Here is a 15,903-nt window from a genome sequence, read left to right as displayed (position 1 = left end):
ATATAAAATGTTCTAGCGGCACCACTGTGCATCTGGCATTAGAACATCTCATTTCAATAATAAATTATTTTCATATTCACTGTGTGCAAAAAAGAAAAAGAAAGAACAGGCAGCCTACTGCAGCAGGAAGTATCAGATTGGTCATGATGCAAGACATCTTGGAAGTAACTTTATAAAGAAACTTTGAAAAATTCAACCCGGAATGTTCTAGCTGCCACAAACGACCTTTGAGTGAGATGATTGGCACCAAAGTGACTCAATGCCAATCAGAAAGGTGGCTCAGAGTTTCCAAATTACACCCAGCAAGTAAACAAAACAAAGATGTCAAACCATTAAATTCAAAACACTCACACCTGCTTAACATTTATCAAACATGCAAATGAGAGCGAGGCTTCGACGTTCGCTCTGCAGCATTAAGATGCTGCAAACAGCGTCCATTCTGCTTAAACTGCTTAGATGGCAGCAAGGAAAGATCATCCCTTGCCTGATCGATAATGTATTCCTTTCAATGCAGGGGCAAGTGTGCATTAATCAGCGAAGGCTGAAAGACGTACGGAAGAACAAACACAGGGAAATATTGCAACATTTATCTAATTAACAAGGTAGACTGACAGATGAGAGGCTGGACAAAGGGGCAAGACGTGGCTGAATAAGAATATGGAGGTCTGCATACTTTTTTGAACAATAAAGCATTCGGAGTTTGGACTAGAGGTTGCCATGGAAATGCTGCAACTTGATGTTGAAACTGGATTTTTTTTTAACCTTCACTTAACCAGGTACATCGATTGAGAACCAATTCTCTGCAACAGTGATGACCTGGACCAATGATGCGTGTTTCTGGAGCGATGGAATAATCCAGAGTGTCCTGAGAAAACCCACACATTACACGAGGAACACACGCAAACTCCACATGGAAAGAACTCAGCTGGGAATTGAAGCAGAGCTTTCTCAATAGTGGTGATCACAACACCACCACGCAAAAAAACTATGGTAAACTACTGAACTGATTCAATTTCAATTTAAAGACTCTCTATTTAAATCAATTACAAATTCAAGTAAGTATTGATTTGTCAAATGTCAACTGTGTAGATGAATGAGTTTAGTAATAAAAACAGTTTTCTCATTACTAGTCATTTGATCTAAAAAAAAGTAGAACATTTTAACAATTAAATTAAGATCAAACTGAAGAAGTGGGTTGTTGGCCTTAAAATTTACAATAAACAGCTTTAAAATTTGAGTGAATATTGGATTTTTTTTTAACATAAAATAAAAGAAAAGGTTAAGTAAAACATGATGAGGGTGGGATTTTGTAAAATTTGCTTTCTACCTCTCCCTTTCAAAGAATTAAGTGGGGAGGAAAAGCAAGGAGGCACTTCTTCTACTTCTTTTTCTGCTGTTTACTCGCGCACGTCCGCCACCTACATTCGGAAGAGGCTTGATGCGAAATGTCAAAGCGGTAAAAATCTTACAAATCTTGCTCCAAGCTATTTTCTTCACAGCTGTGTTGCGAATTGGTGTAATAATTCAGTCCTTGCACAAACCGCAATGATACATTTTCAAATGTGTACATATATAGTGTCTATCTATATTTACACTATATATGTACAAATATATATATATATATATATATACTGTATATATATTTATATAAACTATATATGTACAAATATAAATATATATACAGTATATATATTTATATATATACTGTATATATATATTTATATATATGCAGTATATATATATATACACATATATAAACTGTATATGTACACTATATGTATAGATACATATATAAGGTGTATATATAGTATATACATTATAGTACATTATATTCTGTTTATATATTTTTGTATGTTGTCTTTTTGGTTTTCTTTGGATTGCCTCTAATAAATTAAATCAATTCCAATTCAGTTTTGATTTAATTAACTAAACTTAATTATTGGTAACAAGCGCTTGAACTCCAAGTGTTTTGCAAAGGAACACGTTCACAAAATGGAGTGAAGTGCATTCAAAATGCATGGCGGTGTATAAACAAAGAGAAATCTTGAACACAGCCGTTCAAACACTCGTCTGAAGCAGGACATGAACAAACACGTTGAGTATCTTACAATGCTCCATCAATGGGGGCGAGATTCTCCTCATATTTTACATGTGGATTATGGAAAATCTGCATGGAACAAGTCTTTACCTCCTCCGTCACAAAACCTTTAAATATGAAGATGAAGGAAAACACTGTATAAAAATGTTGCGGGGCAAAGAACAATGGATGAATCATGGGAAATTTGTTTATAACAACCCAAGAAGTCTTTTGTCTGACAGACACTTTCTGCTTAAATGCTTTCCCCTGCTGTGAAAGAGCAGCCAGGAAGCGGAAAATCCAGTCTCTGTAACCCCAACAATCAGATTTTGTTCTGCGGTTTGACTTAAGAACAGTGTTTAGTTTTCAGATAAGTGGTTCGAAAAGTGCTAGCTTTGTTTGACGCAGCAGAAAACACATTGAAGTCAGAGCACTGTCGAGTACGCGTGCCCCCTGAAATAGAAGGAGCGGTCAGTGCATTCAGTAATCTTCTTCCACTTGAGATCCCCTCCATCCTGGTCAAGATGAGGGATTATCCCTGACCCTTCATCCCTCCTCTTCCCCTCTACACCTCCTCTATTCATGCACTCCTCCCTTTTTTACCCTCTTCTTCAAATACTTATACCTCATAGAAACATGCCACATGCAGGATCGATACACAATTACTGTGGTAAATGTGAGGAATTTGTGTATTGCTCTTGAAAAAAAAAATAAAATAAAATAAAATATGAATCCCTCAAAAGTACCAATTGGAAGAGATGCTAGACTGTAAGGATCACACAAAAAGACGGAGATTTTAAAAACATACATCATCAAGAAAGTAGCAGAATAAACTCACGGCTGAGGTTTGAGTTATGAGGAGAGACACCAAACATGATGATGTATAAAATCATCAGTAGCAAGACTAATTCCAGGCTGGATAATTTCTACTTTGGAGTTATGCCGAGGCACTTTATCACCATTGAACTGAAAACAATATGTATGAATTGTAGGTAAGGGTGTAACGATTTGTTTCAACAATCGTTTGATTTGACGTGGTTGACGATATGACTCATAGTGAATATTGATTCATCTAGTACAATTTGATCCAATTTACTGACCTAAAATCAATCCAGGAAAAAAATTCAACAAATTTGACTCAGAGATAAATACCTGGATACTCAACCCTGCATCAATCCAAATAGTATTTTATTGTACTGATATAGTCAATATATTTAATTTTGGAACAGTCATATAATGGTTTCAGTTGATACAATTAACAAATTGATCTTTTGGATTGTAAATCAATTCATTGATTGTTGATTAATCGTGACACCCTACAGTATTATCAATAAGGGTTGTGTAGCAAATAACCTCACGAAACAAAGTTCTTATTCTTTCAGCAGTTTTAAAGTTTTGTAACTTGTGTGTTTTTCTTTTTATTACTTCAACAATAGAGAGGAAGAGTGAAACTGAAAATGTCCAAGTGAGACCGGGCAGATGAGAGAGGAGTCAGTCAGCAGCTGACAAGGTGTTTGCGGGTCGCTGACAAACAGAGCTCCAGAGAGCTCCGCGTTCAGATGGGTGTCACTCGCAGAGAGTCCCAGCTGTGAGAGGTTGTACGTGTTCCAACTGTGTCAAAGCGTGCAATATGTTCACCGGCAAAGTATCACAGGGAGCCACAAATGCAGTCATCCCTGGCCGGGGTTAGCAGATTGTAAACTGTACAAGAAGAGCACAACAATGATGGAGAAATGGGATCAGTTTTTTTTTTCTACCATACAGTAAAAACGCATCCTTGATTTTCTGCGTTTACTTTTATTTCGCAATAAAAAATGTTATTTTATCAACATCTTTATACATATTACTATATACTATGTACAGTAGAATTTTGCACTCTGAGAGCAAAGCAGTTCCTCTTAAATTGATAAATAAGCATTTTTAATCTTAAAAATGTTTTAGTGTATTATTTTTCTTGAAAAATCTTCTTAACATTCAAAATTCTTAAAATCTTCTTTAAAAATTCTATCAAAAAGTTAGTTTTGTTTCAGGAACCAGACCCTGTAGTTTATTTTTGCCTGTTAACATTTTATTACAATATAAGACTTAAACTAGCATTTAAATCTTTTGTATGGGTTTTAGCAAATGTGTATTGTTTTATTTTTTATTTTAAGCTATGTTTGCCAATTAAAGATTTTCTTCAAATAATTTAGTTTAGATCATCTTGTTGATTTTTTTGGTCGTTTGTCCATTAGTTTCAGCTGTTAACATGTATATGATTTTCTTGCATTGTTATAATTACACTTTTCCGCACAATGTTCTTTTCCAAAAAAAGGTTCTAGTTTTACGTAATAAATTGTCATTTGATGTGATTACCTTTAAAAAAAAATTGTTAGCCTTTATTAAACATACTTAGCCTTAAGCATTTTATTTAATAGTTTCTTCTAATTTTAGTGGGTATATCCATTGCTGTTTATATATTAATTAACAATGATTACCTTTATTCAGTTTTTAAAGTCAATATTGTTTAAACTTTGCCTACATTAGCATTTAGCTTGAACTGGCAGTTTAAAAATGCTTTTTTTTCTTTAAGAGAGTTCTGCTATTTATGTTTTATCACTAATTTTAAACTTGTATTTTTTTAGGTATTTTAAATTATGTTTTAGATTTTACTTTTAAAATGGTTTTGGTAATGATCAAGGTGTTTAGCATGCTAATGAGGCTTTTTTTTATCCTTTTGGAGTTTTTTTTTTTTTAATTATTAAATAACTTAGGTTTGTTTTGCTAATTTACTGTTTAGTGTTTAAATTGCATTACCATTCCTCAACTAGAATTAGCAGTTCTTTCTTGGTTTCCTGGCTTTTGTTGTCGTACTCGCTTCAACTATTTTAGCAAATAACAATTAGCATGGCAGCTTTCCTTCAAACATGCTTTCAATACTTTATGTATTCAGAACTTAAATGAACTGCTTCGGCTCTCAGCATTTGCACTATGTACAGTATATTAGAGGCTTTTTTGTGTTTTTAAATTAATTCTGGTGATTAATAAACAATATTTACATGTTTTTTTTAAACAAGCTACACATAGCTTGCCTGTTGAGAGGAATCCGTGGTGGGTTTTAGTGTTACAGGTTCTGCACCTGGATGACATTCTCTTAAAATAGAGGCTGCATACAGCAATGCCCTTTCTAAGCCCTAGAGGCATTATTTAATTCAAGACATCTATAATATGACATAACATCTCCTTACTTCCCCAGAATACATTTTAACTGACCTACTTTTCACTTTCATCTCTCTCTCATTTCAGACAAATAGTTTTTTATTTTTTTGATGGCGTCTCTTTTGAATTGCAACACTTTGAATCCAGTTGAAATTTTGCCATAATATGTTAGTAAGCTCTCTTTGATCTTCTGATGCAAATAACCCATAGGAGCATATATCTATTGTGAATGTGATGAATTGCAGAAGCTCAGCTCTGACACACACATGCACACAGCGGTACAATCATGCACCATTAATTTATTCCCATTCAAGGTTCTAAGTGATTGGCATGCCAGGAGGCATTGCCTATTCAAATGAAGTAACCAATCAAACTTCTTGCACAATGAATGGTGATTTCCCATAAAGCAGCTCACTGGACCAAGCAGAACATATCACAAAACCAACAGTCTTTATAGTTCCTTCCCTTTGCCAACTATTTTTTGTTCTTTTTGTTCTCCATCTGTTTTACATGTATGCATAACTCCAACACTTTTCTGTACTTACCCCATCCTCCTACCCTCTTCTTCCTCTGCATTGCATCTGTCGGCATTCTATGTGTGGTCTTAATTTATCATAACCTTAGTCGCATTCCTCACAGCGAAACAAACAGCTGATTTACAATCAGCAAGTATTTTATTTATCAGCCATGATGCTACTCATCCATACTTCACAATGCCTGACACAACTGTACACCATCCATCGGAATCTCTCACTCTTTCAATATTTGTCATCATAGAAGTCTCCACACACATACATTCAAGCGGCCTCACGTACCTTATCTGCCATGATCATGGACGAGCCCCCATGAATGCCCAGGATGGGTATAAGTGTCTGCGAGGAAATAAAATCCAAAATCTGGGCAATGGCTTCTTGGTCAGTGCCATCCCCAAAAACCACCCCGTGGATCTTAGTCCCCGACATCAGGTCGCACATGTGGGTGATGATGCTTTTTGGGTCGGTCTCGTTGACCAGCAGTGTGACCACGTTGACATCGATGGGGTCCTCCTTGCTCCACAGAGCCCGGATGTCCCGGTCTGAGATGTACCGCGTGCGTCCCAGGATCACAGCAATGTTCAGCACCGGCACCTTTTCCGAGCCGGTTCGCTTCTGAGCCGCCACAGGGTCACCCGTCCGGGTCAACACCACCAGGAGGGCCAATGAGAGGAGCGCTCCACTATTACCTCCACCGTCGCTCCTTCTCCTCTTGCTCCGTATGCTGCCGAGGAACATGCTGCCAAACCACTTCATCCCCTGGATGGAAAGAGCGATAAAAAGAACAGATGATGACAGTCGGCAAAGTGAAGGAGGCATAAGAAGTGTGAAACTCTTAAGTGTTTGAGCCCACACGCAGAAACAACTTCTGTTTGCCCAAATCTCTTCTTAAGAAGTTTATTAAACACATAAACCTTGCGCAGAGAGGAGGATAACCTTGGGAACAATTTGCAGAGGCTGAGAAAAAGAAAAGACGGCCATTAAGTCTACATTTTCTGGTCACGACTGCTCGAGAAAGATGACTCACAACATTTGTGCAGCAAACACACATTTATAAAGAGTAATATCGACTCGCAGTCTTTACTATAGAGCAGTTTAAAGGTACGCTTTAAAGTGGATTCTGTGTCTGAACGCAGATAACTGTGAGTGACAGGAGTTGGCGTTCTCAGAGGAAACGTTTAGCAACATCTGACCTAGTAAGTACAGCACTGAGGTGGGAACGTGTCAAATGTTCAGACTCACACGTCTCTCACAAGGGAACGGCACACTGTTGTTCTCAAATACAACCACATTACAAATTACTCTAAACATGACAAACAGCTGCCATTTCCACCAATACGTACGACAAAGTAGTATGAAAGAAAAATATGTATGCACGAGAACAAAGTCGTAGAAGTACGTGAAAAAAAAACGTGTAATTTTATATGGAAAAAGCCACACGTTTTCAAACAGAAAGCTTGTGATGTAGACTTTGAAATAAATTGTACCAAAATTCATCTATGCAGCCATTTATGGTGATGCCATCCGGCTTTAGTTCATCATAGGAATCCATGTGCCATAATACATTTGAACTTCTGTAACTAAACCGACGAAGGTGTAAAGGTACGCCTGTTGGAAATCCACTCATTGTGGGTCAAAACACTAATTTTATAGAGGTCCAGTTTCCTAGAAATTCTTTTCTATTTCCTTATATTTATAATAAAACGAGGTTGACTCTAAGAGACTTGGTGTTTCAGTATTTGTGAAACCAATAATGAAGTAAACGCATAATGAAACACAATATAAGTCCTTTTTGTGTTGTTTATAGTTTTCGTAGTTAACAGCCTTTCCTTGATACATTTATGACTTTAATCTCGATTGTCAATTTATAATTTATGAAATTATAACTTCATTTTTTGCCAAATTATTACATAATTTTACATTTTTTTCTTATAAAAACTCTTTTTCTGAGTTTTGCAACTTTATTTTCGGATATTTTTTTACTTTTTTTCTCATAATGTTACAACTTTAGTCTCATAAAATTAAATTTTTTTCCTCATTATTCTAGGAATTTACTATGACATTTTTATTTTTTTACTTTTTTTCCAATAATGTGACACTTTAATCTTGTGTAACTTGGACTTTTTACTTATAATTTTATGACTTTATTCTTAGAACTCTTTGAATTTTTTCTGATAATGTTACAACTTTATTCTAGAAAAATTATGACTCTAATCCTTTAAATTATTTTTGTTTTTTCTCGTAGTCATTACTTTATTTTTGTAAATTAGAACTTTTTTCTCATTTGTCCACATTTTCTCATAATTTCTTTTCTTTTTTGACAATGGTACGACTTTTCTCGTAAAATGATGAATTGTTTCTCAGAATTTTACGACTTTATTGTTTTAAAACTACAACTTTTTACTTGTTATTCTCCAACGTTATTCTCATAATTTATTAACCTTTGTACTCATATTGTTATGACTATTATTGTCAAGTTCCAAAAGAAAAACTCATCATTTTAAGTTTAATTATGTACATTTTTTTGTTTTTTCTCATAGCTACAACCATTCTTGTAAAACTACTTTTTCCTCATCATTTTATGACTTAATTCTCTCACACTTTTTATCTTTGTTCTTATAATATTATGACTATTATTGTCAAATTCCAACTTTTGTCTTATAATTTGTGGGTTTAGTCTCATTAAATTATATGTTTTTTCTCCTAATTTGACAAGTTTATTATCGTAATTTTCCCCCTTTTCTTACACTGTTTCAACCATTCTTGTAAATTACATCTTTCTTCTCGATTTTTTTTTGCTATATTCTCGTAAAACTTTGACCTTTTCCTCATAATTTAATTACTTAATTCTTTTAATTGTTTTACCTTTGTTCTCTTAAAGTTATGACTATTCTTGTCAAATTACGACTTTTTTCTTATAATTTTACAAGTTTATTCCTGAAAAATGTTTACTTTTTTCTAATAATGTCACAACTACTCGTGTAAAATTACTACTTTTTTCTTAGAGTTTTACAACTTTATTCCTTTACATTATCATAATTTTCTAACTTTGTTCTCATAAATGTTATTCTTTAATTTACTATTGGTGCCCTAATATCCTGTCGTAGAAAGATCTTTGTTCCTCAAAAAAAAAAAAAAAAAAAGAGAAAGATCTCCAAGCATCTATAAGTGATTCCTACTAAGCAACTGGACTAACTTCTATCCCAGAAATAGTCTCCTGACTCATTTCTACTGCACTCATTACATGTCCTTTCTGGACTTGACGGTTCATTAGGCACTCAATGTTTGATCAAGACATCAGATATCGCCATGACCGATGTGTTTGCGGAGTGGACGCCAAAGGGGGAGATGGCACAGCGCTAACGCATGCCCTTGAAATCCGCAGAGATGATCTAATGTTAGTGGTGACGACACACAGCTGTTACACACAAACGGATGTATCTGTCTTATGTCCCAAGGGCGCGTTTTTTTATACGAAAGGAATTGCATTAAAGCCTAAATAAAACTGACCAACCACAAAACGGATGCAGCTTTTTAGAAGTGGTGTGGACGGCCCCGGACGAGGGTAATCATGATGTGTGCAAAGGAGCGAACAGGGACAGTTAACATTGTTGCCTTTGGAGACCTCAGAGCACAAAACTCCCCCCTCATCGTGTGTGCTAAGATATGTGAGCAGGTGTGCTGAACAGCAGAGCAAGATCACCAAGGCAGAAGCATACGGTCACATGATGTGCCCATGTGTGCCAGTGAAGTTGAGGATTCGCTGTTTTTGCATCAGCGCAAAGCCCATCATTGCATGCCGAGCTAACGTTTATCACGCAACTGTTGGAGAAACTAAGTCTGCAGATGTGACAGACATGGAAAAGCAATGCAGGAGGATATGTTTTATCTTGAAACTTGACTTTTTTTTTGTTTTCAGGAGATTCAAACTTAAGTTTAGTTTAAATAACATTTAAAACTTCATTTCTCTTTGCCTCCAAAGAATTATATCAGTCAAATTTTCCAAATCTTAATAAATAAATGTCTTTTTTAAATGTTTTAAGTGGATTTAATCATTTCTGGGAGCAGGAATTTGTCACAACTCAAGGTTTTGAAATAAACTTGTGACTGCAGTGAGAGGCATTATGTGAGCTGAATAAAACATGAGGGGTCACTTTGTCGTCTCTTTTTTTTGAATAAGCAGGGGACTGCTCGTCTCCCCCCCTGCCCAAGCTCAGAAACTGACTGAAGGATGAATCATCCAAATCTCAGACTACTCTTTGCAAAGACAGCACTAATGCCTGAGGGATTCTTACTGTTTTTGACAGGAAGTCATCATGTTCTTTAACCAACAAGCTGCAAGATTACGCGGAGGCTTGCGCTGAAGGCTTGTGAAATAATTTAATTGTGGAGGAACGTCTTGTGGTGGCGTTGCAGGCATTGACGATATGATGTCAGGGGGATAATCATCCTTCTCTCGCGGGGGTTTGCTGAAGCTCTCATGGGGGGGAGGGGCGTATTAACATATTCTCCAGCTTAAAGTTACGCTAACTCTAAAAAATACTCTCATATGCTCCCCCAAATGAGTAAAACAATGTTTTTTTTTTTTCCTCAAGAGGTTTGATAGATATCGCAAAGAGGTTTCCTTTGCGATATCTAAGTCATTCAACTGCAATCTGTCAGTCTTTAGAAGACAATAGTTTTAAAAATCCGCTACACCTGGGTCTATAAAGTTGACCCACACACATATATATATATATATATATATATATATATATATATGTATATATATATATATATATATATGTATGTGTGTGTGTGTGTATATACTGTATATACATATATACTGTATATATATATATATATATATATATATAAATAAGGATACAACAGACCAGATGTATGAAAATCTCCAAATTATTAAGACCTCCAGGCTGGAAGGGGACCTCAAAGTCTGTAACACAAACGCGGAGAGACCAACTCCCTAAAGAGGCTCCTCCTCCCTCACTTTTCCCCACAGGAGTGACTGATATAAAGACAAATGATGCATCCAAAAGCAAAAAATATGTCCTATTTTCGTGTACTTTTTATTTGCATATAGCCTCATAGAATAAAATATCATCAGATCTTTTATTTTGATGTTCTTATTAAACTTTTTTTTTTGTCTGACTTCCTTTTTGTTTTTTCCCGAAGAAGCCTTTTATGCCTGATTTTTTTTCAAATTATATATATATATATATATATATATATATATATATATATACATATATAATATAAACTTCAGTGCAGTGTTTAATGTGAACAGCTAACGTCAACAGCTAATTTGTGTTGAATTTGTACAACACTTCACAACTGTAAGGTGTTGTGTATCAAAGTACCGCTTCACAATCCACTAAAATTACGTTAATTGCATAAACAGTTGAAGAGTTGACAGTAAATCAAAGAAACGCTCAGGTGGTAACCTTTGTGCTATTATAGGCATGTTTACATCAACAGTGGGGTCATCTGGACCCCACAAGACCGAGCGCTTAGCTTTTTTTTCAAGGATTTTTTATCTTCACTAGTGTCCGCAGCAGACATAAAATCCTGTCAATCTTTGTCATGGGGGGATCACAGAGTGGGGTCACGTGGACCCCATAAGAGGGCACAAGGGTTAAAGAGGTAATCAGGAAAACTTCAAAATACAAGATTGGTTTGAGACGGCTTTACATTAATAGCATAAACGATTGTAAACTCTGAAGCTGAGGCTCGGGTGCTAAAGAGTATTAATTCCTAAAACTATTGGTGAAGTCACTAATATGCACATCTAACGTTCCAATTAAAGCGTTCGCCTTTAATTATTTTTATAGTTTTTTTCACGGTGAAAGTTAAGAGCAAGGTGGAAAGGGCCCCTGTAAATTCTTGCTCGCAGACCTCAGAAATGGTGGCAGCGCCCCTGCATTCATGGATGCTTTCAAGATTTCAAACTTCACTCAAGTGACAATTTTCTTTTTAACATTTTATTTTATGTTGTTATGTATCAGAAGCAGAGAAGTTTGCATTAAAAGGTAAGTAATGACTTTTTGTTTTAGCACGACATCTTAAAGTTATAAAACCGATGTTGTTATGTTTCTTCAAATGGTATGGGTGGGAATAAATTCTGACTCGTGACAAGTCTGTGCTTTAATTTTTTATTACTGAAAGTGTTTTTTTTTTTGTATTTTTTGTCTCTTTAGACAATTTTTTTGCTTTGATCACCCAAATGTTGTTAAAGCAACAGTTGTGATTCTTTTCGGCTGAGATATTTAAGGGACTAAAGAGAAAAAAATGATTAAAAAGCAAAAGTAGGGAGAGATATGATATAAAAAAAAGAACATCTCCAGGCTGAAACATATTGGCCAGTTTGTCGTCACAGAAAGGCTACCATTTTCTGGCAGCACAACAGTAAACGATGTTTGGCAGGCGCATCCGTACTACTGGCAAATTTTCACACATGCACACACTAGACAAAAAAAAAAAAAAAACAAATATTTCTTGGGCGTGTACAATCTCAGCTCTTATGTAAGTGGAGTATCAGCTGCATAGGGTTCCGTCTTTTTCCTTTTTTCGCCGCAATTCCCACAGAGTCATAAAAGAGACATTTCACACGCTGCAAACTTTCCCACGCATCAACGATTCCCCCGTCTTCACGTGACGATTCCAATGATTGTGTTTACCGCTCCATCCACGTTTGTTCTTCCCACTCTTTATAAATTGCATTAAAATTAGATAACCTGCACTTTATGGAGATGATTTATTCACGCCGTCACGGTCAGAAACGGTTGATATTGAGGATGATAAGTCGTTTGGTTGCACCGCAGCTCGAGTGGATGGTACGTGCACCCTGGGTTTGTAGATCTTTGATAAGGCTTTTTTTCCCTGCCCACACTGCCTCTTTCAGGTCTCCACAGCCATTCGTCACTCTGTCACCCATTTACTTATCTGTCCATCATTTCTTCTCATCCCTCATACTGTTTGCATCCCTCCATCCTTCACCCACTGTCAACCATTTTCCCCACTCCTGCACTGGCTCAGAGGACCTTTTTCTCTTTGAAATCTCATTCACGATTGAAGATTTTTAGTCAGTGATCTGTCAGAAATCAGAACTAATCTGATGACCGAAGATCTGCCTTAGCTGCTCATTGTTTTCTGTTAGTGGGTCACCACAATGAAATGAATTAAATTATGATTTTGACATCAAGTTTTGTGGATGCACTATGTGACACGGCTGTACTTTTTAAATTGCATAGATAATGCCACAATGGTATAAAAATAAACCTTTTTTTTATTTTAAATCTTCCTGATCCTCTTTACTGGAGTTAAAATCAGACCTTTTTTTTAATTAACTTTTTTAAATTAACAGTGAGGATCAAATACGTCTAGGTTCTGGAGCCCCCCCCCCTCCAAGACTATGATTTTTCAATCATTTGTCAACCAAGGAAATTTTTTTACTTAAATATGAAGCCAACTTATGGGATTTACAAAATAAAAATTCTTAACTTTGATTAAACCAATGTTTGTTAAGTTTAGTTTTGCTACTTTTAGTACTGAGTTTGCCGTGCTTCGGGGGTAGAGCGGTCGACCCCTGATCACAGGTTTGGCTCCTGCCTGTAACAAAGTGTCCTTGGGGAAGAAACTGAACTCCATTCCTCCTGGTGGTTGAAGTTGGGACTGGGGCCATCATGAGTATGTGAATGGCTGAATAGGACAGTAAAGTGCCAAGTAACTGCCCCCTTTTTTTTAAGAATATCTTGTATTTTTTTTTTCATAGTTTGGCCAGAGGTGCGACTTATACGTGATTTAAAAAAAAAACAAAAAAAAAACCTAAATAACAACCACCAGAGGGCACTGCAGTTGTATATCGTAGTATTTGCAACTCACAGTAATGCAGAATGAGAATCCCCGCTCAGTCCTACACTGGGCTTAACGGAATTGTTCAGAAGCATTGCACTTTTCTCCCAAAAGTTCAACTCATATGTGATTTTTGTCTTCTTTAATACGCATTATTTTGTCTACTGCGACTTATACTCCAGTGTGATTTATTGCGCAGGGCCAATGGATGATAGATAGATAGATAGATAGATAGATAGATAGATAGATAGATAGATAGATAGATAGATAGATAGATAGATAGATAGATAGAATATACACTACACTTTTTAGTTCAAAAATTAGCAAAATTAGCATCTACATTTGCATCTAATATTAAATTTTCTATACAATAAATTGTTTGACCCGAACACTTCTCATCAGACAGATTGATTTCTCTCAAAGCATTTAGCCTTTTTTAAATTGTCCCCAACTTCTCTTTTTCTTTGTGCTTCCCGCCTTCATGACGTCCAGCTTCATAGTTTGCTCCAAATTGCACAAAGTCTCATTTAAAAAAAAATCTTGTTCTAAAAGAGTTATCTTTTTTTTCCTGTGATCTGAAATCTTGTCCTCTTTCTTCTCAACTAATTTGATTCTCCAAGTTTGTATCCATGCTGTCCCTTCTCAATTTCCAATAGTCTCATTCGGAAATAGGATTCAGGGAAAGAAATGCAATGAAGACCAATGCAATACAGTAGATATAGGGAGGTTTGCCTTTTCAAAAGACATAAAATGACAAATTGGTAGGACTTTTTTAAGTAGTAAAAGTAGCAAAAAATGACAAAAATACAAAAGCTCATGTTGATTTTTAAAATAAAAACAGCTAAAATGCTCTCCTTTTTATAAATTTCATCTAAATAAAAGCCTTTTTACTTTTCAGTATAGATGTCTTATAAAAAGACAAACAAAATCTGAAGAATTACCTTCTTTCTGTATGCAGAAAATGTGCTTAAAAATCAGAGATCTCCAAACGTCAACATTTCTGACAGAGATCGAGTCTATAATGGGAGCTGAAGACGAAAATACACTTCAGCATCATCTGCAAAAGTTTGACTTCATTTATCTGATGACAACCAAAAGAAAACCTCCAAGTCTTCCCGGCCTACCTGACATCCTTGTTCTTTCCTGTCACCAAATTCCTCCAACCACCCCTCTCCCAGCCTCTCAGTCTGTCTCTCAGGCCCCAGCCATCTGCTCCATGTGCCCTGACATGTGCATGAGCGCCCATGAGAAGCCCAGTGGAAGTAATCGTCTGTTACCACTCAGGCTTCAACGTGTTGTCTGCCCACTGCACACACCTCTTTACCTTGCAACAAACCCTCCGTGTGTGTATGTGTGTGTGAGAGAGGGGAACGGGAACAAGAGGAAATGGGATGAAAGACGTGAGGTCACTTGCACCCCTCCATTAAGTGGATGTGGACTCTTTCTGCACCTGATACTTACTGCAGAATAAAAAAAATGTGACTTTTATACCACTATGTTTTTCAAATGAACCTGCAAAAACCCTGCAGGAATGCACTTTGTGTTTATTTGATTGCAAATTGCATCATAAAAAAGGTAATTTTGTGTTTTTCTCCTTTTTTCTCCTACACATCATTTGTAAAAGCAGAATTTGAGAAGCATTTGTTTCAAAAATTGAAGCTTAGTTGGAAAACTCGAACCATAAAGCGACTCTTTTTAAAACATATATACAAATGTATGGCAATTTAGGAGAACAAACTCTAAACTTTCATTTTCTTTACCTTTATAAACATATTTTTAGTTTGTTTTGTGTGTATTTGAGTATCTTTTGAGGGGAACTAGAGCTTTTTTAAAGGCGCATAGCTGTCCTGTATAAGTGGAGCTGCGCCTCAACAACGTGACTAAATCTGGAGAACAGGAGGAAAAAAAATAAAAAAAGAAGTGGTTTGTATGGGGAGGGGGTAATTTATTTGGATCTCCCCCATGACGTTTAACACAACCAAGACAAGACTAGTGCGACCCCCACCGGCTCGACTAGGGTTCTGCCTCCTCCACTTTGCCAAGACGCACAAAGATTTGCATCTTTTTGTCTCTTTGTTTAACTTTTATGGTTTTAATCATGCTTTTTTCCTTAAAAAATTAAAAGTAAAATGAAAAAAGTAGTGGGAAAAACGGTGCGTAATTTTTTTGGATAAAAGTCTGGAACCAAAAACCCGCAATACGCTGTTCCCAGAGCGCACACTCACCCTCTGGTTCCAGATTGAAATG

The 15,903-nt window shown here is 36.1% G+C and overlaps 1 protein-coding gene across 1 annotated transcript in view; it reads right to left on the bottom strand.

Moving 5' to 3' along the window:
• grin2aa (glutamate receptor, ionotropic, N-methyl D-aspartate 2A, a) overlaps positions 1 to 15,903 on the bottom strand; it is a 195,718-nt gene that overhangs the window by 178,476 nt on the left and 1,339 nt on the right. Inside the window, exon 2 of the mRNA XM_024271483.2 lies at positions 6,091 to 6,567. Within this exon, the coding sequence (XP_024127251.1) occupies positions 6,091 to 6,564 (474 nt within the window). The 5' untranslated portion in view covers positions 6,565 to 6,567. The remainder of the gene's footprint in view (positions 1 to 6,090; positions 6,568 to 15,903) is intronic.

The sequence above is a fragment of the Oryzias melastigma genome, linkage group LG8 (assembly GCF_002922805.2).
Source record: "Oryzias melastigma strain HK-1 linkage group LG8, ASM292280v2, whole genome shotgun sequence".
Lineage (NCBI taxonomy): Eukaryota > Metazoa > Chordata > Actinopteri > Beloniformes > Adrianichthyidae > Oryzias > Oryzias melastigma.
The sequence above is the reverse complement of the archived record's forward strand: the minus strand, read 5'-3'. Positions and strand labels throughout refer to the sequence as shown.